At 35.9% G+C, this 26,637-nt stretch overlaps 1 protein-coding gene across 6 annotated transcripts in view; it reads right to left on the bottom strand.

The window, feature by feature from the left end:
- The window catches only part of lrp1bb (low density lipoprotein receptor-related protein 1Bb), a 228,239-nt gene that overhangs the window by 135,740 nt on the left and 65,862 nt on the right, over window positions 1–26,637 (bottom strand). For 5 of the 6 annotated variants that reach the window (XR_006251816.1, XM_043249353.1, XM_043249356.1 and 2 more), the window contains exon 2: window positions 9,188–9,325. Coding sequence is in view for 4 of the 6 variants with exons in the window: in XM_043249353.1 (XP_043105288.1) it covers window positions 9,188–9,325 (138 nt within the window). In the remaining 2 variants the exon portion in view is untranslated. Of the gene's footprint in view, window positions 1–9,187; window positions 9,326–25,567; window positions 25,690–26,637 lie in introns of all 6 variants that reach the window. The other variant, XM_043249358.1, reaches the window with a different exon arrangement.

The following is a 26,637-nucleotide window of genomic DNA, read 5'->3' as shown; positions in this document are numbered from 1 at the left end:
AGCCAATCAGAAATGCTCTCTGTCTGTAATTCTGGCCATTCAGGTTATTGACATGAGGTTGGTGGACTGATTGGAGGTTGGGGTTTGGTAGAAAGAGCATGCGGTTGAACTAAAACCGCCTACAGCACATTTAGGACCTGTTGTGTCTTGATGGTCCAGAAAAAAAGAACACTAGCTTAAGCTCTGATCTTGCTATTCATACGCCATAACTCTGAGCAGCTGCAATCATTAACTTTTTATTGGATGCAACCTGCTTTGTGGAGACAAAAGGCCAAGGAAAGGAATGAGATGGCAGGCTGACAGATAGCCAGGGCTAATCCTTATATATCTGCTTTCAAACATCAGCAAGCTCTCATGACCCGACGCGGCCAGGAAGACAGATATTCACAACAATGTCTTCCGCCGATGCTGAAAATGTCATGGCTTTACTAGAAAAAGTTAAAGAAAAGTATACAAAAGTCATATCAGCGAATGATAAACATTAAAGCAGAATCACGTGGCACAAGCACAACACATCCTCAAAGGGACAGTCCATTCAAAATCTGTTTAAAAAAGATTTGTGAGAATATTTTCTTAAAAGCGTCTTTTTTTTCTTCAGAAGAAAATGAAAGGCGTTGGTGTGAACTGATTGTAGGCCAGTTTTTGCTGAATATTTTCATATCAATTTCATGAAAAACACCTGAAAGGTCATCTGTTGCACTTTCTGAAAACGGTAATAATCATCATAGACATGCACACTGTTTTTGTTGTGGCTGGCTTTACCGTCAGTTCAGCACTTGTTGTTGTTGTGTTTTTTTAATGCAGCGTTTATTTTAAATAGTTATTTTTAAAGGGACATCTCAAGGTAGAAAAGTCTGTTGCATTCATTTGCATTCTGCAAAAGTTGCATTCCGTTATATTCATTCTCTGCCTTTCTTGCGCTTTTTCTAGAATAAATGTGTCCTGTTTTACAGTGTGCATGTTGCTAGAAAGAATGTGTCCTGGTTATGGGTGCTTTCATATGCCCTGGATGCTGCTCAAAATAATAAATGACAAATTCTTTAAAAACGCGGTCCCTATTGGATTTTTTTTGTACATTCGTTAGCATATCCCTAGCAAGATTAATATGTTTTTTTTTTAAGCTAGGGTTTGCTGCATGTTTAAAAACTGTAAATAATCGAACGCATTCAGTAAACATCGTATTTGAGTTAAGATATCCTACCGAATGTGGTCTCATTCAGTAATGGTGCATGCAAACAAATGTTTTCAAGAACAAAACATGATTCATTTAACTCAAAATATTTGAGAAATGCATACAAATATGCATATGTGCAGCTCACTAATAAGAGGTCTGTAATATTGGTCTGTTTTTAAAGGTGGTTATTGAGTGCAAGCTAGTTTTAAGCTGCTCTAAGATTTTTCTGTTCATCTCACAGGTGAAAATTTTAGAAAGCGTGATATATTTGCTCAGAATTAAGAAAGGACATAAAAAAAAGCCCTTATATGCCGCTAGTTTGGACGCTTTTATACAAATGATTAACCTCTTGCTTATTTAAAATATTCCAAATTAATTAACATTGCAATGAAGTCAAGAAATTTGAATGCAAAATTCTCTTAAAACATATTTTCAGGTTAGAAAAATAGATGAAAATAGCAGTTAAGACGAATTTAACTTCAGAATGTCAGAATTTGGGGCCACAAGCAGTAAACCTTTTTTTTTTTCCTCCATGGCAAAGCACTTATGTTTCTTGTGACAGAGGGTCCGCCTCCCCTCCAATCACTGTCGCCCCGGCCCACATGAAGCCTCACCACAGGAGGGGCGCGATAACGGAATGCTGCTGGCAGCGCGTGACGAGTCGCACTTGACGCTTATTGTGCCCTGTCACCGCTGCCATAAATCCAGCATCACGTCTCTCCTGTGCAGAGCCAGCCTCCCTTTGTGCATCGCAAACCGTCCTCGAGGTCAAGGTACGCTGCCACACGAGGGGCCGCCAGTAAGCCGTTGACTCCATGGCCCAGCCAAGCGGGAACAGTCTCATTTTAAGGGACCCTTTCTTTAAAATTCCTACAGAAAAATGTCAAGGACAGAACGGATACTAACTTTAGAAGCCTTGAAAACTTTGCAAGAGATAAGCGGGAGTCCTGGCTCACTTGTTGGCCTGTGACTTGCAAAATAGACTAAAATACAATCATTTATGAAAACAATTGTCTTAAAGGAAGATTTCTGTAATTATTTACTCACCCTCACGATATATGTTTCTGCTCCTCTGTTTATAGCCATTCTAAAAAAAGGCATATTATAAGCCACAGGAACACTACCAATAAAGATTGTTTTAATTGTAAATAGCAGTTATACTGTGTTTATACAGATCTTTATATACATAAATGAATCATTAAAAAGTATATACTTTTCAAAATATTAAGAGAATAGTTTTCTTTAATAGTTTTCTTTAAATGAAAATTATGTTATTAATTACTCACCCTCATGCCGTTCTAAACCTGTAACACCTTTTTTATATTCAGAATGCAAATTAAGATATTTTTTTCAAGAAATCTGAGAGCTTTCTGACCCTGAATACACAGCTGACACATTCAAGATGCAGAAAGTCAGTAAGGACTTTATTAAAATAGTCCATGTGACATCAGAGGTTAAACTGTAATTTCATGAAGCTACAATAGAATACTTTTTATGAACAAAGACGAGGAAAATAATGAGTTTTTTTAATTCTATTTTTTTCTCGACATGCTTTCATGAATTCAATTAAATATCGTAATTTCTGTTCTGAAAATGAAAAAGGGTCTTGAACAACAAGAGGGCGAGTAATTATTGTAAGAATTATAATTTTGGGGTGAACGCAATGAAGCAACACAATGAAAAAGTGAACCATTTGAGCACCAAATAAGCACATATGAATGATTTCTAAACAAATGCTGAAAATGTAACTTTGCCTATAAATTCTTATGCATGTTTATGCATTGCCCACCAGATCTACCTATTAATTACTTCAGTGAGAAGCTCAGTAGAAAAAAAAAAAAAAACCTGTGGCAAATGGATGGCAGAATAGAATCTATGTGTGGGCACGGAACATATAAAGTTGTTATTCTTATCAATAACTTAGAGAAGATTCTTTCTTCTATTGAAGTGATACACAGATGGCCTGAAAACTACTTATTACCCCACCCACACAAACATGAGTGAAAAGAAAGAGCAGCAGAAGTCTGTAATTTTACTTCCCCGTATGGATTAATTACAGGCCGGCTCTGGAGACCTTCATGGCCTTTGTTTCTCCAAGGTCTGTCTTAATCCAATCATTTGCCTGGTTTTCAGGGCCCCCTAATTAATCTGGGACCAAATTAAGATGCTGATCTTTGCACAAGCCATGGTCATTGGAGAAGCAATAGTGTTTAATAAGCATGCCATAGGCCTACCTCTCTGAGAGGAATTCGATTTGTTAAAAATGGTACTCTCTTGACAAATTAAAGTTCACACAGTTTGTATCCAAACCTATGCATTCCTGATGTTAAAGCAAATGCATATTTTTCAAGAGCTGTTTGCGTATGGAAAATACACAAACATGCACATAATTGCATTGCAATAAACTTGATATAAACACAATACAAATATGTTCACCAAGGCTGCAATTATTTGATAAAAAGTGCAAAACTGTTACATTTTAACTGCTTTCTTTTATTTATTTATTTTTTAATTATTACATATTGTTTTTAATAGTGTACAAGCTGCGAATATTCACGAGCCTTCTCGCACTGATATTTAAATGTCAATCCCTGATGCAATAAGCATTGCGAATTATCTTCTGCATTCAATCATGTGATGAAAATTCCCATAAAAATGCAAGACAAAAGCATCAGTGTAAATCATTTAGCATCTCAATACATTTTTAAACCTCCCTTCCCGCAAAGAAAGAGTAACGCTGTAATTGGATTTGATATCACCAGATTGTATTGGGTTATTTCAAAACATTACAAAAGGTAATGATTTGACAGATGATTCAGACGATACAGTATAAACAGAGAAGCACATCAAACACTGATGCAAGAAGCCTGGCATTTTTAGAAGTCAAAAAATAGCAGTGAAGAAGCCAAGCTTTAAGTCAGTCACAGCTTAACTTGTTAAATGCTCAAGCATTTACCGTTAAATAGTTGTAAATATTATATATATTTTTATTATTATTATTTAATGTCTATTTCAATGTGCCACTTATTATATCCTTGAAATTTTCAGTGCTGGCACGTGTACTGGTGTGCACTGGATTTCAGTTGCATCATGGGATATCACACAACCTTCAGTTAAAAACACCACAAAAGTCATGCATAAAAACCGTAAGCCAGCTGTGGCACGATCACTACCAACACGACTATTCCTTCTCCTCTAGATAATCCTATTAGTGAAAATAATCAGACTATGAGACTAAAAACGACCAAAGGATCCTGGATTAAGAAGCATTGGTTCCCGGGTTAATCCTCCAGAGTTAGCCTATGCCTTTATAAACTCAAAAGGGTCAAAAAGTCAACGGTGATTGCTTGTTATTGCACTAATTTGACCCTACATTACAGTTTAGGACTATCCCCAAAGGAAGCACAGTCAACTGCACATTGCTACCCTGTCATTATACTATTCAAATGAGATACTTGACTTTCACATTTACGGTAGCCTGATAATGAAAGGTGCGTGACACACTGAGACTAACAATATGAGCCATCTTCAAACAACAGTGAAAGGCCACAAACTGCACGGCATCGCTGAACATCATCGGTTTCATCCGAAAATGACCAGCAGCTAGCGAGGGGAACGCTTAATGCGTTCTGGATGATATTCCATATCATTACACAAAACAAATTCAATAAATATGCTAATAGCTTATGTCTAGGTGAATGCACTCCACTTTTTCTTTAAACTGAAAACTGAAATGGCTTGAAAGTTGTGGAATGGCATTTGCACACTGCAGTTGTGTTTGATATGAATTGTTGGATTTTACATTTTGCACAAAGCGAGAGGAAAGGTACATCTGTTACATTACGCTGCAGCGTTATCTATTAACAATGGCCTCTGACCAACTATGGGTTTCACTTACGATTCATGCTGTTTCCACACGTTTGTTTGATAATAAATTAACAATTGTTTGTAAGGTAAATTAAAAATTAATCAAGTCAGAAAAAACGAATAAAAAATAAAATTAATTAATTAATAAATGAGTAGTAATTATAATATAAGCGATTTATTACACAGTATATTTTGTACTGTGTATATTATGTATATATCTGTGACATGGTTTATTATAAAATATTAAAATATAGCTTATGTCTAAATGCATTTGCCTAGGCATAAGCTATGTTATTGCATTTGTTTTGAATTTAAATTTTTGTAATATATATATATATATATATATATATATATATATATATTGGCCTATTATGTGTGTCTTAAATTTATTATACACTATTCAAATGTTTAATTATATATAGAAAACTATTTTCTTCTTTGAAAAAGGCACACGTAATATCTCAGTATTATCAAATTAGGCTAGATATCATTAAAGCAAACTTGGGATTTTGATTAATTGCTTTGCGTGTCTTTAAGCATAGATAGATTTGTTCCTGCTTTAAACAGGAGAGAATCATCTCAATGGATCAAAACTGTACAACAGTAAGCTGGCAGTTTTAATGTGCAACACATATGGAGAATTATTTCTGTAATCACATTTCAGGGCTGTGAAGAGACTTCCTTTGTACTGAAAGAGACTTTAAGCTTTCTTTTAATGACTTTTTTTATTTTTACTTCTTCTTAACTACTAAGTAATTCATTCTTCCTTTTAAAGAGAAAAAGCTTTCTTCTTTTTTTTATTTTCTTCTTCTGTAATTACTCTAATTGGTATGTAATTGCTTTTGAGAAAAGGAATCTTGAGCTGCCTTTTAATGACTGAACATAATACAAGCACATACCACAATCGATGAAACTACCTAAGGGTGTTCATTTGTTATTGCATTTCAGCATAAAGACAATGCAAATGAAATCTGTTCTAATATTAGCTTCCTTCTAACATAGTCGGTTTAAAAAAAATATTAGCCAATAAATCAATCAATCAATCATTGTCATTACTGGTTTTTATATTTTTTGGGTCAAAAAAAGTTTGTGATATATCTCCTTTAAAAATCACCAGGGTGCACCAAAATCATATTTCAATAAGCCGACAGAACACAGGTTAACATGTTTGTATAAAGAGGGGGAAAAACAGGATAATGCACAAAGATCCATTGATCTGTTTATTTTTAAGCTATTTGTGACCATACATCAATAAAGAAAAGTGGTTTTAACAAGCTTACATGACCATGCAGATTATTAAGCATAGCTGGTTTAAGAACATTCATGTTAATCTGCTCAAGAGAGACTAAAAAGACATCAAATTTATTGAAAGAAAAAACTGCAAGATAGCAAAAAAAGAAGATTTTAGCTTAATGAGGTCAAGTGGTCAAGTATTTTCAGAATAGCAAAAGAGGGATATAAAAATAAAGTAAAATAAAATGAAAGTTCAAAATCATTGTTCCTAACTGGTCCATAAAGATCTAAAAAATCTATATAATACTATTATTACTTATAAAAAAAATAATTTGATGTTTCATTGCAGCATAAATAATCTCTGTCAGCCCCTTTGAAAGACCTTATGTACATAACCACCTGGAACTATGACCCAATGCTGTCACCACACACCATTTTCTTACCACTTGTATGCTCACAGCTTGTGAGGAACTTCTGAAAATTCTACCTAAGAGCTCCTAAATTCAAATGTGCCCTCTTCTCATCTCCACCTGTCAAGTACCAGTGCTGGCTGAGAGAAGCGAGATTTTGCACAGTGAAAAAGTGGCAGCCAGGTGGTGGAAAAGAAAAAAAAAGATTCTCATGCCATCTCTGGAAATCTCCACTCCACTGAAGGACAATCATTAAAATAAAGAATTGCTGAAGTGTGTGAAGGTGAAATAGAATGCTGTCTTTGTCTTCCATATGGGCACAGTTTTGTGTAATGCTCTCCTGGGATTCATTATGTATATTCATTACTAGGGGGGGAGGGAAAGTTTCAGCGGAGACCCAGCTGCCATGCTCCAACTTCTTTGCGGTGACCTCATTTCCTCCAGTCTGCAGGTGTATGGCTGCAAACACATGTCGAATGTCTCGGCCATGAACTCCTCAGTGGCCAATGCTTACTCATTCAATTAGCCCCTTTGATGAAGTATGCTATGTTGCTTAGTTCAGCAGACGGTTAAATCACCAACAAACACAAGTCCAGACTTTCCACTTCTGTGCAACTTCTGAATCTGTCTTACGTATCATTACTAACATCTGCACGCTGTTTAAAAGCGAATGAAATTTTCCTTCCACACAAGCTTCAAAAACATCAATTTAGAGGTGAAAACTAAACAGAACGAATAGGAACATTTGCGTTAGGACTGCAGTGAAGTAAATGGCAAGCCAGAAGTCTGCAAACTGAGCAAGAGTGGAATGAAAAAAGGATTTATTGCCCTAGGCACTCATTGCTTAATTAGCTGTATCTAAAAACAAACAAATGGAGGAGGAGAACAATGAACATAATGTCTCTTAATGCTTCCTAACACCCGAGGATAACTTTCTGTGATACATCACTTCAGGCTCTGAGCACCTCTCTCTTTATCTGCAATACGTCAAGTCAAAACCTTAATCTTTCTGCCCACTGAACTAGACCGGTCTCTTTCCTTGCGCTGGAAGACGATTGGTTCTTCTGTCAGAGAAAGATGTTTTGAGGTCAGCCCCTCCTTTATGGCAGATAAACCTGAAAACAGAGGTTTGGCTCACCACGAATGAGCTAATACTATAAGGTGGCGAAGGGTAATTCAGCTTATAATGTCATGTGTATAGACCAATGTGGACGATACAAAACATCACGCTTTTCACTGTTTCAAAGTCAGTTTGGGGGATCCAAAGTGGTATCCAACAGTAAAAGATCTGTAATAAAAAATAATTCTATTTAGAGTCTTTTAATAAAATTTGCAAAACCCCAACAATTCATCTTAAATATGTGCATATTTGACAATTAGCTCAGTTAAATTGTTCTTAATTATTTCAAAACAGAACTCAATTCAGCTCAGTTGTCTTTTGAGAGTAGGGTAATATAAAATGTATATTAAATTATGTATATTAAAATTATATTAATATTTATTATGAATAAATGATGGCAGTTTGTTTCTGCAAATAAAATAAAATGTGAAATAACTTAGTGTAAAAACAATAATTTATATATATATATAAACTTTCCTTTTATAAAACTTGCCTTCAGCACCATTTCCTGTCGTTCTTTAGAGAAATGCTAATAGATTGGTTACAGATTTATCAAGTACAATTCAACCTCAATGTTTTTGACTTTCTTCAATGATGACTTTCTTTTCTTAAAACTATTATGCAATAGGATATAATTTCAGAATTGTAAAATAACAAAATTGTGCAAAAAGGGTCACATATTGTGAGATATCAACGTCACAAGTTTCTAAGGTGGAAAGAGGCTTCAAAAAGAAATAAATAAAGAAAGGAAGAAAGAAAACAAAGCTTTTGGATACAACTCAGTAATCAAACCTAACAGCATGTAAGTCTAATTTCTCCAGCAATACAAAAGTAATTACTATTCTTCCACCAGTCTCAAGTCTAGAAAAACATGTTGTTGATTCAACTCTGCAGGAAACCCCTGCAATCCACCTGACATTATAATCTGGTGTTGTTTATATGGGTCACTGGCCAGTTTTCAGCCAGGCTCTGGATCAAAGGGCAGGATCAGCTGCTCCTGGCACTGCCCAGCTGGGTGCCACACTCTTCCAGTTCACCAAAGGTCGCACTCTTGGCCAGCCTGAGGTGTGCTGCCTCCACTAACGGGCATCTGCCCAATGCCAACTGCTGAGTCGGTATTGTCATATCACAGAGTCCAGGTGGCTCCACCTGCTTGTTATTGTGGTTTGGATGATTGTGAACAAGAGTTGATTGTGTCCAACATCACACCTGTGGCGTCATTCACCTGCTTGCCTTCCATTAGCGTAAAACCAATTTATGTAAAGATATGCAGCATTAGGCTGTCAATAGAAAAGCTGTTTGTGGCCAAACAGTGAGCTTACTGATATTGGCAGATCAAAATAAGTATCTATCTGCAAAGACATTGTAATCTAGTGTACTCACCTCGACAGTGGACTCCTTCGTCAAAACCGTCCTCGCAGTCTTTCGCCCCATTGCAGAGCTTGTTGAAGTGAATGCACTTTCTCGTCCCGATGCACTGTATGTGATTTAGAGGACATCTGACTATCACCTCCACCTTACCTAAAGAACAGAAAAAAAAATATGGTTGGCATACACGTCTGGTGTGACTTTAGCTAAAAAACATATCATCCACACAGTTTCACTGTATTGTCAGTAATTGCTTTAATAACTGCTAAGACAGTTTTATGCTAATCTACGTGGTTCAGACAAATGTCACTTGCTTTAATTTGCTAAGCTTTGAGGGATGCAAATGAAAATGGGAAACAACCCAGTTGATTGAATTCAGCTTAAAATGCACTGCCAGCCTCAGAGTGATTTCATTTTGTGCTAAAAACTTTCCTTCAGCACCATTTCCTGTCTGTGGTTCTTTAGAGAAATGCTAATAGAATGGTTACAGGTTTATCAAGTACAATTCCACCTTCCTATTTCCTATCCTAATGAAAGCTAATTTAATTAACGACTCAAAGCTAATACATCACTTTCTGTAAAAGTAAAGGATGGAAGATGCAATGGAAGATTTGAAGGACAGGTTAAACTGATCAGAAGTGACAGTAAATATGTAAATATTTCTTTCTCAAATAAGTGTAGAAATTTAACTTAAATGTCTCTTATTGATCAAAGTCGCCTGAAAAACATTAATCAGCAAAACACTGACAACATTGATGATGTGCAGTACTGAAGACTGAAGGACTGTTGAAAATGTAACTTTGCATCACAGAAGTAAATTATAATGTCAAATATATAGAAGAAATAAAGTAGAATTTAAGTACAATTTCACAATATTACGTTTTTACTATATGCAGTACACACACACAAGTTCTGAACATGTAACCATAAAAATTAACAGATTTAACATTTATAAAATTAAATAAACAGATATAACACAATGATTAGAATCAGTATGTCACAAAAAAAACCCTGCAGAAACAACATTATGCAGAAATATTCAAAGATAGCACTCCAGATAAACAATGAAGTTCACTAAAACAGGTTGCATAAAACGAATGATAGCATTGCTGTAAATAGCCCTTTTCTCCATTAAAAAAAAAATACATCAACAGTCTGTAAACGCAGCCACAAATGCAAATGTGTTTACTTGAAGGCATTACTCTGTACAGTAAACAGACGTTCACATGCAGGCTATGCAGCTATTCTGAATCACTCTGCACATGAGAGAAAGAGAGCAAGAGAAAGAGAGAACGAAAAGAAAGAGACGGAGCCAAAGCCTCAGAGATATCTATTGACATGGCTGCACCAAGCAGCTGTTTAAAGATTCATGAGGCACATAGGTGACCCTCATCTGCTTGAGCAGCCACAAGAACACATAAAACACGTCTAAGTGAAACATCGACTTCCATCTCGCACACTGTGAATATGTCACATTGCACCTTAACTACATTGGTATCAATTACCATAACTGCAACACAGCCACTTAGTGTGAGATTTATAGCTCGTGTGACAGGACCTCTTACAAATCTCCGGAGTCCCAGTTTCCTTCGAGCTCTGATCCTACACCGCTGAAAACATCCTCCAGAAGAGTCGAGGTTATTCATCAGCTTTCATTTAGACTTCATAAGATAAAATGACGCTGTAATTAAGGAGGTCGTTTAATGGGGGATTGTCATCCCTTAACGTATAACAAGCATATGATTTATCCGCCGATGCACATTTATGCTTTTCACATTTCACGCAAGAACCTCATTGTTCTCACAGACATTTTTCTTTTTCTCGGTCATGGAAATGTGCCGAAATGTTTTTTTTTTTTTTTTTTTTTTCAGACCACCTTTTTCCGAGCCCCAAGGATATTCTAAATTAGGGAAAGTCAAATGTAAGTGACCTCAACTTTGCATACTCATATTTCAAATGTGAGTACAAAAGGCAGGCTAATCAACCTCACAACCTCGTGGCTTTTCTTCAGAGAGCTGGAAGAGAAGATACAGGACAGCCTTTTCAATTAAAACATTTGTTTCAATCCTTGGACAAACATACACACACAGCTCTGCAGATTTAACAGTGTCACTGGGATTTTGGGGCCCAAATATGTTGATTAATAGCCATGCTAATTTTCAATTAAAACTGTACAGATATACTGGCAAACATCTCTCCAATTATGCATTCATGAGGCGCTTCTCCATTATTCATGAGTAAATACAGCAGCAAAACAATCGAGGGGCCCGTGTCACATGCATTGCTCTGTTAACGCAGTGGAGTGAGGGGCTGTGACAAACTGTGATTATCCTAATAAAACTGCATTGTCAAATACAAAATCATTCCACTCACAAACTGATTGGGGGCTAATCTAATCAGATGAGAGGGAGAGATGAATATTCAGGAGTTTCAGATGCACCGTGCTGGATAACACAGATGGCGTCTGTGCAGTTGAGGGATGATAGGAAATTATTTCTCTTCACCCTGTACCGAATTAGAAGCCAGATAGCACTCGCGGTGAAACATCCTCCATCATGAGAAAACTCATGAAAGCGGAGGCGGAAAACACATGCTTATCATGCTAGCATGTAGGAGAACTGTCACAAAAAATAAATAAAGAAATAAAACCTGGAGATTGGATAACAGTCTAAAGTAAATGTGTTGTGTACATTTATGCCTCGGGCAGTTTAACTTACATGTCTTGTAAAGTGAAAAGCTACGTGTTTAAAAAAAAAAAACGAATTCAGCATTAACTTTAAATCATTGCTTTAAGCCAAAAATTCAAGTCCATTATCCATAATAAATACACCAGCATATTTGTTTAGAACGATTTTCACTCTTTAGAGCTGATTTTAGAACAGTGTTTGAACTGTGCATATTTCTCACCTGATTCATTTAAGACAACTGTTTCACTGGAAAATTCAATATTATGGATAGAAGACTTGTATCGAGCAACAGCTTGAAGGTGAAAACATTTTGATTAATTTATTACAAAAATGGAGAGTTTGACTTTACACAATGTCAGTTGATTAACTAATTGTAATGATTAGTCTGCTGGAGGTGAGATTGGTGAGAACTCAAATGCAGTTTATTACGAAGTGATCCAAAATACAAACATAATCCAAGACTTGACTTGACTAGACTTGGCATGAACAGACTGGACTCACCAACAGTGGGTAACAACTACAATATATGACAAAAGGACAATGGTAACAAACAAGCTACTTCTACCAAACAATACAGATCGCATTACAATAACCAACCAATTGGCAAACAGAACTGAAAACCACATGACTAGACAATAAACACAATCAGAACACAATACATTCACAAGCATGACAGCGTGAACCAAATTACAAAATAAAAGACATGAAAACAAACAACAAGAAACTCATTGATTATGGGTTGGGTGGTTAATTAGTGCTAAATTTCTCCAAATCTGTTCTCATTAAAAAACAAAGTCATCCACGTCTTGATGGTTCAAAGGTGAGTATGCAAATTTTCATGTTTGGGTCAACTATTACTTTAAAAGTGTACATAGCACAGTGCACTGTATGTCAACTTCAAACTGAAAAAAAATGTACACTTTTTCCCAGCTATTTGTTTAATCGCCATGAGATTTGTTACATGTTTCACTCTACGAAAAAGAAAAACAGCCAACAGGACTGAGCATACTGAATAATGCATTATAAAGTAAGTCTGAAGAAGGCTCAAGTTCTAAATTGCTATTCAACCTCCGGTGCTAAAGAGGAGCTATAGACCGAAGTTGGAGTAATTGCACTGATACCTTTTCCCTATATATATATATAAAACATTTTAAGTTCTTTTACAAATGCACACATTATCTCACTAGAATTCATTACAGTTCAAGGTCTTCTGCTCCGCCAGCTGTCTGGCGGTAAAAGGCCTTCAGGATGAAATGTAAATACGAGCCTCAATTAGTTGCCCAAAGAAACCAGGAGTCTCAGGAAATCAAATGATTTGGGCTGAACAATAAGCATACAGATGGAGACTGCACTCCTGCTCCATACAAAGTAGGGCCTCCACAAGCGAACAGAATTTCGTCCTTTTCATTAACTTGCTGGAATGGCTGTAGTGTCACTTTAAAGATAGTCCACTGCCAGAATAAACCATTCCCCTTTCCTTCACATATTACTTTTAATTAAAAAACCATGGTGATATTTACCCACTTTTCTCGATGTGAAAGAAGAGAGATCAGCTGGGAGTTGCTAATCCATCTACTTAATGTGTAACGAAAGGCTTTCATATAAAATCATCCATTCTACCTCCTTAATCAAGGAATCTAAAATAATGAATTCTTTGAGGAAAATGATTAAAAAATTCTCATGGCAAGCTCAAGGGTTGTCACAACGCCAGCATTTCAGTTTTGTTTTTGGTTTTTTTGCCAAAACATGCTAAATTTCCTTCTCAATAGTAATTCTGAAATCACAGCAAAAACTAATATTATTATTACACCTGTAAATAATAGTAATTAAAGTCCAAGGAAAACCAGATGAATAAATAAAAATAATAAACCAGAACACATTTAAATAACCCTGTTTTAACTCATGCATTTCTGTACGGTAACAGTGGATTGTAAATGGGCAGTCCATTTAAATGATACACAAATTAATAGAGCAATATTGCTATTCTGAATGCCCTATGTAAACCAATTATACTTCCATGATTATGTGCATGGCTCCGCCAATGTATATTTTTTCCAAGATTGCTGACATTGTATATTAAACTCCCACATTAAAGTAATTTCTTGTTTAAGGTAAGAGTGTTTTCCTCTTTCCTTACTTCTGCAATCACTTTTTTCTCTCCTACACAGAGTTACTCAGACACTGTATTTATTTTCCCTCCCTTGCTTTAGGTCAGTGACATTTGAAATGTTCAGTGCAATGGCATTCGAGAAAGAAAAGCCAGTTTAAAACTGACCTTGGACAGGAAAGCAAACTGTTGGCAGTACATGAGGTCCCTGGGCATGCCTTTTGAGCTCCACTTTCACCAATATCTCTAAGAACCAAAGAAAAGCCTTAGGTCCAATAAAAACACAAACCAAAAGACAACTCTACAATGGTTATTCCTCAAAGACAACCCTATGGCTCCATCCACGGTTTATTTGCTGTCTATTTTTCACAAGAGAGAGATCATATGGGCCTCCATATGGGGTTCTCGGAGTTTGAGGCCTCAGTATGGTTATTTAATCATCATATAGCACAAGAGCACAAGCCCCTAGATGCATTGTTCATATATATGCAAATAAGGCTAATATTTTTGTTGCAACACTTTAAAGTGATTTTAAAAGAATATATATCTCCTCAAAGCTTGAATGAAAATGAGAAAATCAAACACAAGCGTGCTGGTTGCCTTTACAGCTATGAAAAGGAACAAGAGCACAATAAAAGCCTTTTCTTGTCTGGCAAGAAATCGTAGATTAATGTATTTTATATGTGTATTCAATTGTCTTTATTCCACACACTGACCCTCAACTCTTTCTCACTGTTTATGTAGACACCCTTCATGTAGTACTCATGTTGGTGGTGCACATTGTCAAATAGCTTGTTTGCAATCATACGGAGGGCAGGAAGTGAAAAGCAGAATGGATGAGATGGAGGAAAGGCAGTACTTTATTGGTTTATACACTATTACAAGAGAAATGTGCAAAAAGAAAACCAAAACATATGTTGGACGTGTTATGAAGAGGAGCCATCGAGGTGGTGGTAATCGGCTAAGCCACTAACCCTGATTGCAAACAAGCTATTTCGAAAGTGAATCCCGCATTTATATGAGTAAATGTCACTGCTGAAACTTTGCTTCATGTACAGGCTATGTGGCCTTTGGCAACAGCTTTTTAGCAGCTTTTATTGAAATTCTGAATTGATTATAGCCTAGAAAGTGAGCAAATAGCACCGTAATCACTAAAAGCTGTCACTCACTTTTATTTATTGCAATCTCGCAATGTTCTGTTATAATCAGTGAAGTTTGATTATAAATATATATCTTAGAAATGACAAATATAGTATCTTATTTACACCATGTGGCATTTATCACTGAATTAATTCTGACAAACTCACACTCAATGCGCACACATGTATGCATATATATATATATATATATATATATATATATATATATATATATATATATATATATATATATATATATATATATATATATATATATATATATATAATAATGCACATAATAACTACTTGTGAAAACAACCTATTTCCATCTGCACTTCCTATGCATCAAAATCAAACTAATTTCATTGTGTCGTGATAATTAGGCCTGTCATGAAAAAAAACGTTTTGTTGTGTGATATATTGCCCCATAAATAATTGCGAAGAACAATACTATTGTAATTTTAAGACCATTTTATGCCACTGAATGTATAATCATAATCTAACAGCATTATAATTCAAGGCGGCCTACTTACTTGACATCAATTAATAACAAATATTTTAATCTTACAATATTTAGATCATGGAAATTAAGTATCAGACTATTAGGTCCCTTCAAAGACTTGAATAAATAGTAAATACACATTTTCTTACAAGTAGAAAAAAGACCAAAGTACAAAGAACTTTTATAGAGAATTTAGACTTAAAATGTTTTCCTCTGAAAAGTAAGGGTGCACACTATTGCTGAAAAACACAATCCCTATTTAGCAGTGAAGATATCTGTATGCACAAAGGCACAGATCCCTAAACTAGGCAGATTAAGTTTAACTACAGGTTTTGTAGAAGGATTTAAAAAGTTGAACTAGCACCTCATGACTACACAATGTTATGTACAAGAAGCTGCAAAAGAAGCTGCACGAGTAATGCAAAAAACGTCTTTATTGTGCGACTGTTAGTGTGTTTTTTATATTATATGTAAATGTAATGGGTTATATATTTTATTATTATTATTATTATTATTATTATTACAGTGTTAGGCTAATTTCATTGTCTTGCGCACTGCTGGGCCACTCTAGTTTGTTACTGAAAATATATACATCAACTAAAAATTTTAATTCTATCATTATTTACTTACCCTCGGGTCTTTCCAAACCTGTATGTCTGTCAGACATTTTCAGAATAAGAGTCTCAAAGGCATTTCTCAGAATATGAAAACATGACATGTGCCAAGCGTCATAACCTTTGGCTTTCATTTACACAGAAGCAAAGCTGAAAATCTACAACTTTCCAAAAAACTGCGAAGAAAAAAAAAATTCTGCTTTTGTAAACAGTGGTTATTTCCTTCAGGATACACAAAACTAGTTTAAAATCACTCATATAAACAAGGATTGAAGTACTCTGAAAATGTAACACCTTTGACTGAGCAGCCACAACCCTTGTGGTTATGTACAAATATGTCACTTGAATTCCTTGTTTCATGCTGTTTATTAGCTCTTTTAGCTATCGGCCTCTTGTTGATGCTCTTGGCAACAGTACAGCAATCTGTCAAGGTGGCGTAGGTGTTGTGGCATTGTGTATTTTTCACTGTCCTAAGAGAGAAGCATTGTAATTTCCCTCCTTCCTTTACTCTCAGAAGCTATATCTGCCATTTACATGGGGTGAAGAGTTTTTATGTTCTTAAAGTTGGTTCAGAGAAGCAGTGGCATTCGGTCCCATGTCCACCTGGGTTTATCTTCAAATGTCAAAGAGATTAGCTTCAGGCCACACTGTCCACATCTGTTATCTCAACGTAAGGACAATTTCACATGCCCCCTCCCATGTCCATACACTATATGGGGCTCTAATGAAAACATATTGGATTTTAAAGTCTAGGTGGTAATTTCAAATAAAGATGTGTTTGATTTTCAATGGCAGAGCTGACAGATTAATTAAGGCCTATGGATGATGATTATGACTTTGAGACATTTGCCTAGTGAAATGCTCAGATTTACTTTTGAGCTATATTTTTTGGCTGATTAAAACAAATGTACTATTGTTTAATTGACTGCTCAACTAAATATCTTTGATTTACTTTTGAAAAGTAAAAAATAAAATGTATTTTAAATGTAACAATGCAAAATTCTTTATTGTTACTTACTTCCACCGTTCTAACTTCTTTTGCCTCACATATACCAACGGTAAAAACAAGTTTCAATTTAAAACAATACATTTATACTAGTCTATATGTAAGCTATTTTTATATGTAAATAACATTCAGAAACTGTAATTGAAATAAATAAGGATCAGGACTGAAGCGCACAGAGGAGCACTGTAGATGAGCTGTTGAAGACGCGCTAAAAATGAAATAAAGTATGTTCATTCAAATTGTTCTGTCTCTTAATATGAAGTCAATGCATGCCTAAAATATTGAAGGTTGTTGGGTAAAAGAAAAGCATATTAATGCAGTTCACTCAGTCTGCTATTTTATTCCAACCGTTACTCCTGACCAGACGTGTCTGTAAGTATTTATCATATAAGTAGAATTACATTTCAACTAAGTGTAATGGTGCAACAGAAAAATATTTAATAGTGTGTAAGTTTTTACTTAGTGCCCATTTATGTCAAAACTAGGCTAAGTTACAGCTGGTGCAACCGACTCCTGGACCTTAACCACTGCACCACAGCTTCCCTACCCTCCCTAAAAAGGACAGAAACTTCAATTAAAAAGTCCACGGGGCAGTAACATGCACAGAGCCCATTGTTTCTTGCTGCATATTGGCATGTATCCTCTGTAAATCATTGGTTGGATTTAATTAAACTAATTCATCATCACCGAGTAATGTAATCAACATCCTATGAAATGGAGCCATCACTTCCTCCGCCGGGCTATGCTTTCCAATGTACCGTCTGTTAATACATCACATTCAAAACCACTCACTGCTCAATAAAGTGTCCATACATCACACCCAAGCCCCTGAAGGAGAATCGGCACATTCACACTTCCATGCATTTTTAAACACTGCTATTCAGTCCCTTTCAAAGACCCGATGCATTCAGAAGGCTTTGTGTTTGGATCCATAGCAAAGCCGATAGAATTTATATACCCCGATCTTTTGATGTCTGTTGTTATGTAGATCGCCGTACAGGCTCCATTCCAGGGAAAACACCTTAGTATTAATGTCATTCACATAAATAATGCATAGCTTCTTTGGAGAAACAGAGCCAAAAAACAACTTCTCTGCAAACAATTATTTGCAAAGGACATATTTTACTGCATTGTTTTCCAGTCTGTCAGTCCATTACTCTGTGAATAAATGTACTGTACTCATGAACACAGAATAACCCTTGGCTTGGTCCCAACTCTATAAAAATCACAAGAGAATGCAATTTCGGGGTAAAGAAATCCACAGACATAGCAGACAGGATTCACATAGAGTAAATGATTCTGAGACATTAATAATTGTAAAGATTCACATCCGGCCCTTTAGAAAAAAAAATAAGACTACTGTGCTTTTCAGCATGCTGTTATGCTGACTTGCCTTCAAGGGATGTTGGTCACCCAAACCGCTGAATGAATGCTGAAATGCATGTCTTTAGTGACTGTCACTGAATACAATATGACTGTTGTCCATTCGAACCGTCTACCACTTCCTGGCATCTGAAGATGCTGTTTGTACTTTTTTCAAAGTTAAAATGCCCATACAATAAAAGTCAATGAGGTCCAATGTGGTCAGGACCAAAACAATCTTCAAAGCTTTGTGTTGTAGAAGAAATAGATTCATATACTGTAGGTCTTCACAAATTAATCATGACATTGGCTGTTCTCTATCTCATAAGGTCATTTGCAATGTGACTTCATTAGCAAGCTACTCCTTACATATTATATTTGATCGTACTGATTGGTGCACTGCATATCATATTCAAACCTACCATATACCATGTTAATGAGATCAGATCATCTTAAGGTGACAAAGTCAGCTTGATTAACTTGCTAAACTAGGGATCTATCTGAAATCCGCATGAAGTAGCTCTGACAAAAGCAACATTTTGTAGAAAACACGCTAGTCATAACAGACAATTGGTTGAAACATGCTCTTATAATACGTCTAGACTTTTCTGTTTGTTTAACTGAGGATCCGTGTTTGAAAGGGATCACGCTGCCACATAACATACAGGCACAAATTATTCACAAAGACGAGGTGTTCGTTTCATCATTATTGCGGAAGGTGAAGGTCCCCATGTTATTGTGCCTCACAGTAGACAATTTCCCCACTGAATGAAAACCATCTGTTTGCTCTCCTGCCTCTAAGCTTAGCGTATACCAACAGAGTTCTCTTCGACAACAGCAGGGGGCTAATGTAGGCTTTAGTAGTTTGATGTCATCCAGAGGTATCGTGACAGCGAAGCTGTCAAGGTGTTGAAATATGCTCTTTTCACAGGGCTGCTGGTGACAAGCTAGTGATTTTGTCCCTAACAAAAGGAGCGGAGGAGTGAAAGAGAGAAGACGACAGTGAAACTCAAAGATCTGTCAAGAAAAGAAAAAGAATCTCTAACTATGGAGGCACAATATCTGCCAAGAAACATTGTGCATTCCAAAATATAGTATGACAAAATCTTTACAAACTCAATGTAACCAGACCTGATGTAGCATTAATAGTATAGAGATAAGTTAATACATAGAATAAACTGCTAGAATTATTACGTATAAGGCTGAGAATCAAAGGAAATTCCTGTTAAATGGTTACTCCACTTCAAATGAATATTTTGTTATTAATCACTTTCCCCCATTTTGTTTCAAACCCATAAAGCTTTGTTCATCTTCAGAACACAATTTTAGATATTTTGGATGAAAGTCGGGAGAATTGTGACTCTCCCATTGACTGCCAAACAATTACCACTGTCAGGGTGTAGAAAAATAGTTTGAATGCTCCATCTGCCATCAGTGGTTGAACCGTAACGTTATGAAGCTATGAGAATACTTTTTGTATGAAAAGAAAACAATAATAGCGACTTTATTCAACAATCTGGCCCTGTAACATCATCGTGGCGCCATTTTGGAGAGCATTCTGTGAACACACATAGCATACACAGTTCTGTGTTAGACGCAATGGGAAGATACGTCTTGTGCATATATTGACACTTTGAATTGTACAAACATCATATCTTTCATTTGCATCTAACACAGAACTGCATTTTACGGGTTTGGAACAACATGGGGTTACGTGATTAATGACAAAATTGTATTTTTGGGGTCTTAATAAAATGTTTTGCTTAAAACATTGTAATTAAAGAGACAGAAATAAGAAACACTTGGAATACATTTTAATTAATTGCAATTCATTTATTTCTTCAATTTAGAAGCTATGGTATTTTCCCCCTTTGAAATTAAAATAAAACATATTAAATTAAATAAAAAAGTGTTATTATGGTGATCCTTTACCAAGACTATCGTAGCATAAAAGATTTTACAAAGATAATTGAAAATATCTGAATGGTATGACTCATCTATGATTTTTAGCTGAAATAAAGCAATAAAGGACATAAAATAATCATATCCACTGCGTAATTAACCTCCTAATTTAGAAAATAAAATCAAGTCTCAACTTATTTAAGATGCACCCAACTCTGCATGCTTCACACACAGACATTGAAGAAAGCTTTGCCTTTGTTTGGTCTGTCTGTTTGTTTGCTGCCCCCAAGCAGATGGCATCATCCACAGGAAGTGAATCAGCTTGGCTCTCACAGCACAGAGGCTCCCACTAAATTAAAAGGATCATCTCCAAAGCTCCCTGCTTACATGCCAAACTCCCTGGATGTCTGGAGTTATGATATATATGCTATACACACTCGTATGCATTTATTTAATATATTTTTATGGCCACAATGAGGCGAAGAAAACACATTTTACTCTTTAATCATATTTAATCTGATTAAGTACATGCCAATTGAACTATATTTAAGTCCTAGTAAGGAATGTACCACTTTCTGCTTTTACAAATCTGTTGCCTGTGGGCAATTTGTCATAATTTTAAAGGCACAGGTGCTTTTTTTATTTTAATTAGTAGTTAATTTTAATTAGTTAGTAGTAGTTAATTTATTTAAAATAATTGCATATACATAGAAAATTTACCATCTGATGTCTATATATGCGGGACATAACTGTATCTAACAACTGAGAGAAATGAGAAAGTACCAGCAATGAAATTTCCATTTGAAAAAACTATGTCGCACTAATAAGCTGCTTTGATTTGGTTCGTCTTGATGTTGTGAGACAATAAAGAAATCATTAAAAAAAAAAAAAATGACAGCAGCTTATGCTCTGAACTTAGCATTCTGAACTCATTCCCAGATTTTTTTCCCAGACAAATTTGCCTCAAATAATTGCACAGCACTCTCTTCTAAAAACAAAGCCAATCACCAAAAGGGTACAAAGCCATAACCAGTAACCTAAGGTACAAAAGCTAAAATGTAAATCACTGTACCTTTTTACCCTTAAAAGGTCCATTTTAGTAACTTTTGAATAAAGTACCTTTGTAGTTTTGGACCTTTTAGAAGGAATATAGATCTTTGAATCTGTATTTTAATACAAAGCTACCCAGTGTATTTTCACTTCCAACATGCACTGAACTGTATGTGTCCTCATGAAACAGAGCTCAAAAGATGTTAATCAAGTTAAATGTCACCTGATGATCTCATAAATGTCCCCCGCACAGTCTATTTTGCTAGCATTTCATTCTGCGCTCAGAGGCGGCCAGTGAGGTAAATGTTGCATAATGCAGAATGCCTGTCCCTCACCTCAATAACAAGATGCTATGCTACATTACCTCTCAAACCTCCTTTCTGCAGGTGTCAGTTCTCTTGGGGAATAGGCACATTTACTCTCCATTTATTTCAGTATGAGAGGGGCCATAAGAAACTGCCCTGAGATGAGTGCTTATAAAATCCATACGCATTTCTATGCATCTTAGATGGATACCGACAATAAAGCTATTATTGCAAGACCACCCTTTAATTCTACACAACCTCAATTCAATGTTGTTACATTTTGAGATTATGCTTTTAGTTTTGCGGTCAACTGTTTTTAAACCGAGGACCTTTAGCGGACAGAAAAATGTAGATGGTGATATACTGTCCAAAACTAAATATTGTAGCTTTAATCGATCCATAAAATAACATTTATATTTTTATTGTATTAGATTATGTATGTACATATGCTTTTTATTATGCTTATAACTGTAATCATTAGTGACATGTTCTTGTATATTTATAATTTTACTGAATAGGTATGCATTAATAGAGGATTTAGCTGAATTTTAACTTTAAATATAAATGTTGAATACTTAATAAATACTTGCATACTTAACTTTTTATACAAAAAAGAGATGAAATTAGAAAAAGATAGATAGATAGATAGATAGATAGATAGATAGATAGATAGATAGATAGATAGATAGATAGATAGATAGATAGATAGATACGTTTGAAATAAAAAAAGTTTTACGAGTAAAAGAAACCTGTCTTCTTGCAAAAGTTTAATCCAGGTACTATATCACAGTTGATCAAAAAAGGGTTTAAGGGCCAGTAATGTACAATTAACTTGACAGATGTCTAAAGAAAACAGCTGTCGTCTCTTCAAAAACAAGAACATCATGCGCTCGCCTTGTGACTCAGCGCTTACATCGCCTTCTGAGTGTTGTGAGTTAATGTTTTGCCCAGAACAAAAATGAGAACAAAACAAAAATCAATCTCTCTCACCCTCTCTGTTCAATTCAAACTTCAAGGGAGGGAAAAGAAAAAAAGAAAGAAAAAAAGAGTAGAGCAATTTGTCACTGAAGCATGTCTTTGTATTTCCTGATAAAGAAAACTGTGCTCAAGACAAAAGGCAGGAGCATATGGAACAGAACGAAGAGCACTGAAATGACCCATATCGTTTCAATAAAACCCTATGAAGCCGTTCCTCAGTGATCTTTTAGTTTTCCAGCAATTCTCTTCAGCGATACAGGGATTATTTTGGCTGTATGGTCATTCTACTCATAACTCATGTCAAAAATACCCTGCACATGAGGGGTCATACTCCACTGACCAATATAGCACGATGGGTTTGGAAAGCTCCAACACTGTCATCACAATACGTTTTTCTTCATTACAGGAAAGTGGGCTGTCTCCAAGCTCCCCTGATAACCCAAGATGTCGGGCTGCTCCCATAGGGAGGCTGGATGGGCAGCCTATCCAGGTCCCCGCTGGCCATGTGGCACTGAAATTGTGCAGCTGCCCTTCCCTGGAGGCCCTGGGAATGCAGTGATTACATTTCTCTGTGGTGGCAGAACTTGGGCTAGGAACTAGCGCTAGGTAATATGCACAGTACAGAAACTGGAACAGCAAAAACAATAACTATAAGATGAAAACCGAAGACTTAATATCAGGTTACAGCTAGGTTCAGAAATTAAAAACACTCCAGGTGAATCTTATTATAGAACTAAGAGGATTAAGAGTTGAACATCTTAATATGAAGCGACTGGAGACACGTATACAAGCCAAGAGGGGACAGCTTCTACAGTATCGCTTTATTATTAGACTCAGCTACATGAGAACAAGTAGACAGTCGTTTAAGGTGTTCTCAACAAAGTCTTACTTGAGGAATATCAGAAGCGACACAGTATAATATAAACAGTCCCACTGTGAGTGATACATTAGTTAGGGACGTACTTGCCAATTACAACAATTTTCATCAACTTTGAAGCAATAAGATGCTTTAAAATTTCAATTACTTTGAAGATTGGTCTGAGTGTTAACCAATGAATAAGAATGCCAGCTCAGTGTCTCAGAACGATGATTTTAAATAAATTTAGCCCTTTCTACGAAGAGTCAAAATTAATGAAGTGTCTAAAAGACTAAAAAAGGTGAGAATAAATTAAAGTAGTTAGAGCACAGTGTGGGTTAAACTGTGCCACTTTTACTTAAGTTAACCTCTAGTCAAGGAGAAACAAGATAGAGGTGAAATTAATGCATTTAATTAAATTCCAATGTCTGCTATCAAGTGAAATTAGAGGAGAAGTGTCCAGAATGCAGGACCATAGAAAGACTTAATAACAATTAAAAATGGGGTAACTGAGGGGGTTAAATTAAATCAAATAAGACCAAAATAAAATAAAATATTTAAGTATTCTACTTCAGAGTCTTAGCCTACTACTAATTATAATAAAGGTTTAATATTATTCACGGGGGAAAAAATACTCTTGATAAAGCATACGAAAATGATCAGGCTAAAGAAATGTATATCTTCTTTTATCGCATTCCAAAAACCAAAGCCACTGGGAAATATGAAATACGTTCTAGTAGTTGTCCAGACTTTGTGTGGCTGAGGCAGCTTCTTCAGTGTGGGAACAAAACCCTTGATTGTTTTCTTTGAAAGGTGGATTTTTTCTTTGCCAGCACTCCCTCAGCTTTTTGGAAAAGAAACTGACTAACATGAGCAATAACAAGAGCAATGTATTTCCAAAGTATTTCCTGCATTTAAATGCTAAGCTTATTATCAACATCAGTTGAGTTACTGGCACTGCTTACGCTGAAGCAGATGGCACACTTTACCCCACAGCTACACTTTTGAGAAAATGCCTTGTTTAATAATTTAATAGCTAATATTTAGCCAGACAATTTACATGTTTAAGCCATGTACAAAATGTACATTGACATTTTTTTCTAATGTGAATCTTTCAGTCCTTGGCAGCTCTATATGATGAGGACTGTCTAACTACTTAAAAAAGATAAATACATTACATGATAAAAAAAATGTAAACAGCTTCCTAGATTAAAGGGGCAGCACATCTTATTCACTGACTTTACTCCACTATCGTAAGCAACACAGTAACCTCAGGGTGCCCAATACGCACAAGCACATGAATAAAATTACCCATGCCAGTGGAGTGCTGTTAGTACACTCAAGTGATATCTGTCTGTGTTGGCTTACAAACACATTAAATTGCACTGCACATTTGGTTGTGAAAAACTGATTGAAATGCATTTCCTATCGATACATAATCTATGGTAATGAGCTCCTCAAAATTCCCATGATAAATACGCCTGGAATCCATTCTAAGGCATTATAAATAAAACAGAGCGAACATGATTAATCTAAATGATAATAGAATACCAGTGGTGAGAATAGTTGACCCACTGTGCCTGGAATCCGTAATAAATTAAGCCCTTCTAGAAATGTCCTGCATCTACATGAAGCAAATGGGCACAAGGTTTTAGCATAAACTGATCAATCTTTTCGTGAATACAATTAAATATTAAAATCGGGACACTTTTATCTCCTTATCATTCCCCACACTTTGCATGTGAAGTGCAACCTGGAATTAAATAAAGCGAGGAACAATCATGCAGGTTGATGCTGATTATTTGGTGCATAGAGACATGGCAATGCAGAAATGTTGACGTAATGGTCTGTTTTGTGGCTTTGTGGGTTGGTGTAATGGTTACTTACATTTGTCCAGAACCTCATCAGAACCATCTGGACAGTCTGGTTCTCCATCGCAAAGCCAGCTCTCGGACACACAGGTCAGCTGGTCACCGCACAGAAACTCCCCACGTCACACAAAATGGGCTCTAATGAGAGAGGGGGTGGAGACAGAGATGGAGTATGGAATGAGGTGCAGTACAGTTATTACATGTCTAAATTACATGATTGTCTAATAAATATAATGATTAGTAAGTATACGTGAAATGTGTGAACTCACAATGATTCATTACAGTGACATGAATGTAATGACAATTCATTTTACTGAACAGCCAGGCAGGAATAATCAGTATAAAGGGCAAATTCTCGTTTTAGAAACATCACACAATCCCGTTTCCATTATCTTTTGTAAGTACAACAGCCCTGCAGTGACGTCCAATGATATTTACAAGAAAAACACGACTACAAGACTCAGACTCAGACTATCAGAATATCAAGCAGCTGTGAAAATCCTTCAGGTAATTCTCAGAACTGGGCCACACATTTCCCTTCTAAATTCCTGAAGCTACATGATTTATGAACATATCAAAATGATTATGATCCAAAATGCTCCAATTCCAAAATGTTGAGGTAGGAATGTAAGTGATAATTCTATGCACCACTGCTCTCTGTCCTTGCTATGCCCCACCACCACATTACTACACACACACACACACACACACACACACAATTCCCCGCCAAGCAAATTCACTATCTAGGGACAGAATTATAAATGTCAAATGGTTTCATCTTGCTCCCGGTCTCTCCCTCTCTGTCTTTCTCAATCTCTCTATCTCTTTCAAGCCACAGGCCTTAAAATTAGGCCACAACAAACTGTATATGAACACCGTTTCTTTCTTCACCACTACGATTAATGCTTTGATAGTGATCCATTTTGGAACTTGTACAATTCCCAATGTCACATACTACAACTAAAGCTCATTGCTACATGCTAAAAATACTTCCTTGTTGAGGTTCTATTCTAAGTCTATAATGTATATCACAATGCTTTTCTTTTAAGGAAGCTGACAAATTATTGCATGAAATAAATTTACAGT

This window comes from Puntigrus tetrazona, chromosome 9 (genome assembly GCF_018831695.1).
Source record: "Puntigrus tetrazona isolate hp1 chromosome 9, ASM1883169v1, whole genome shotgun sequence".
NCBI classification, from domain to species: Eukaryota; Metazoa; Chordata; class Actinopteri; order Cypriniformes; family Cyprinidae; genus Puntigrus; species Puntigrus tetrazona.
The sequence above is the reverse complement of the archived record's forward strand: the minus strand, read 5'-3'. Positions and strand labels throughout refer to the sequence as shown.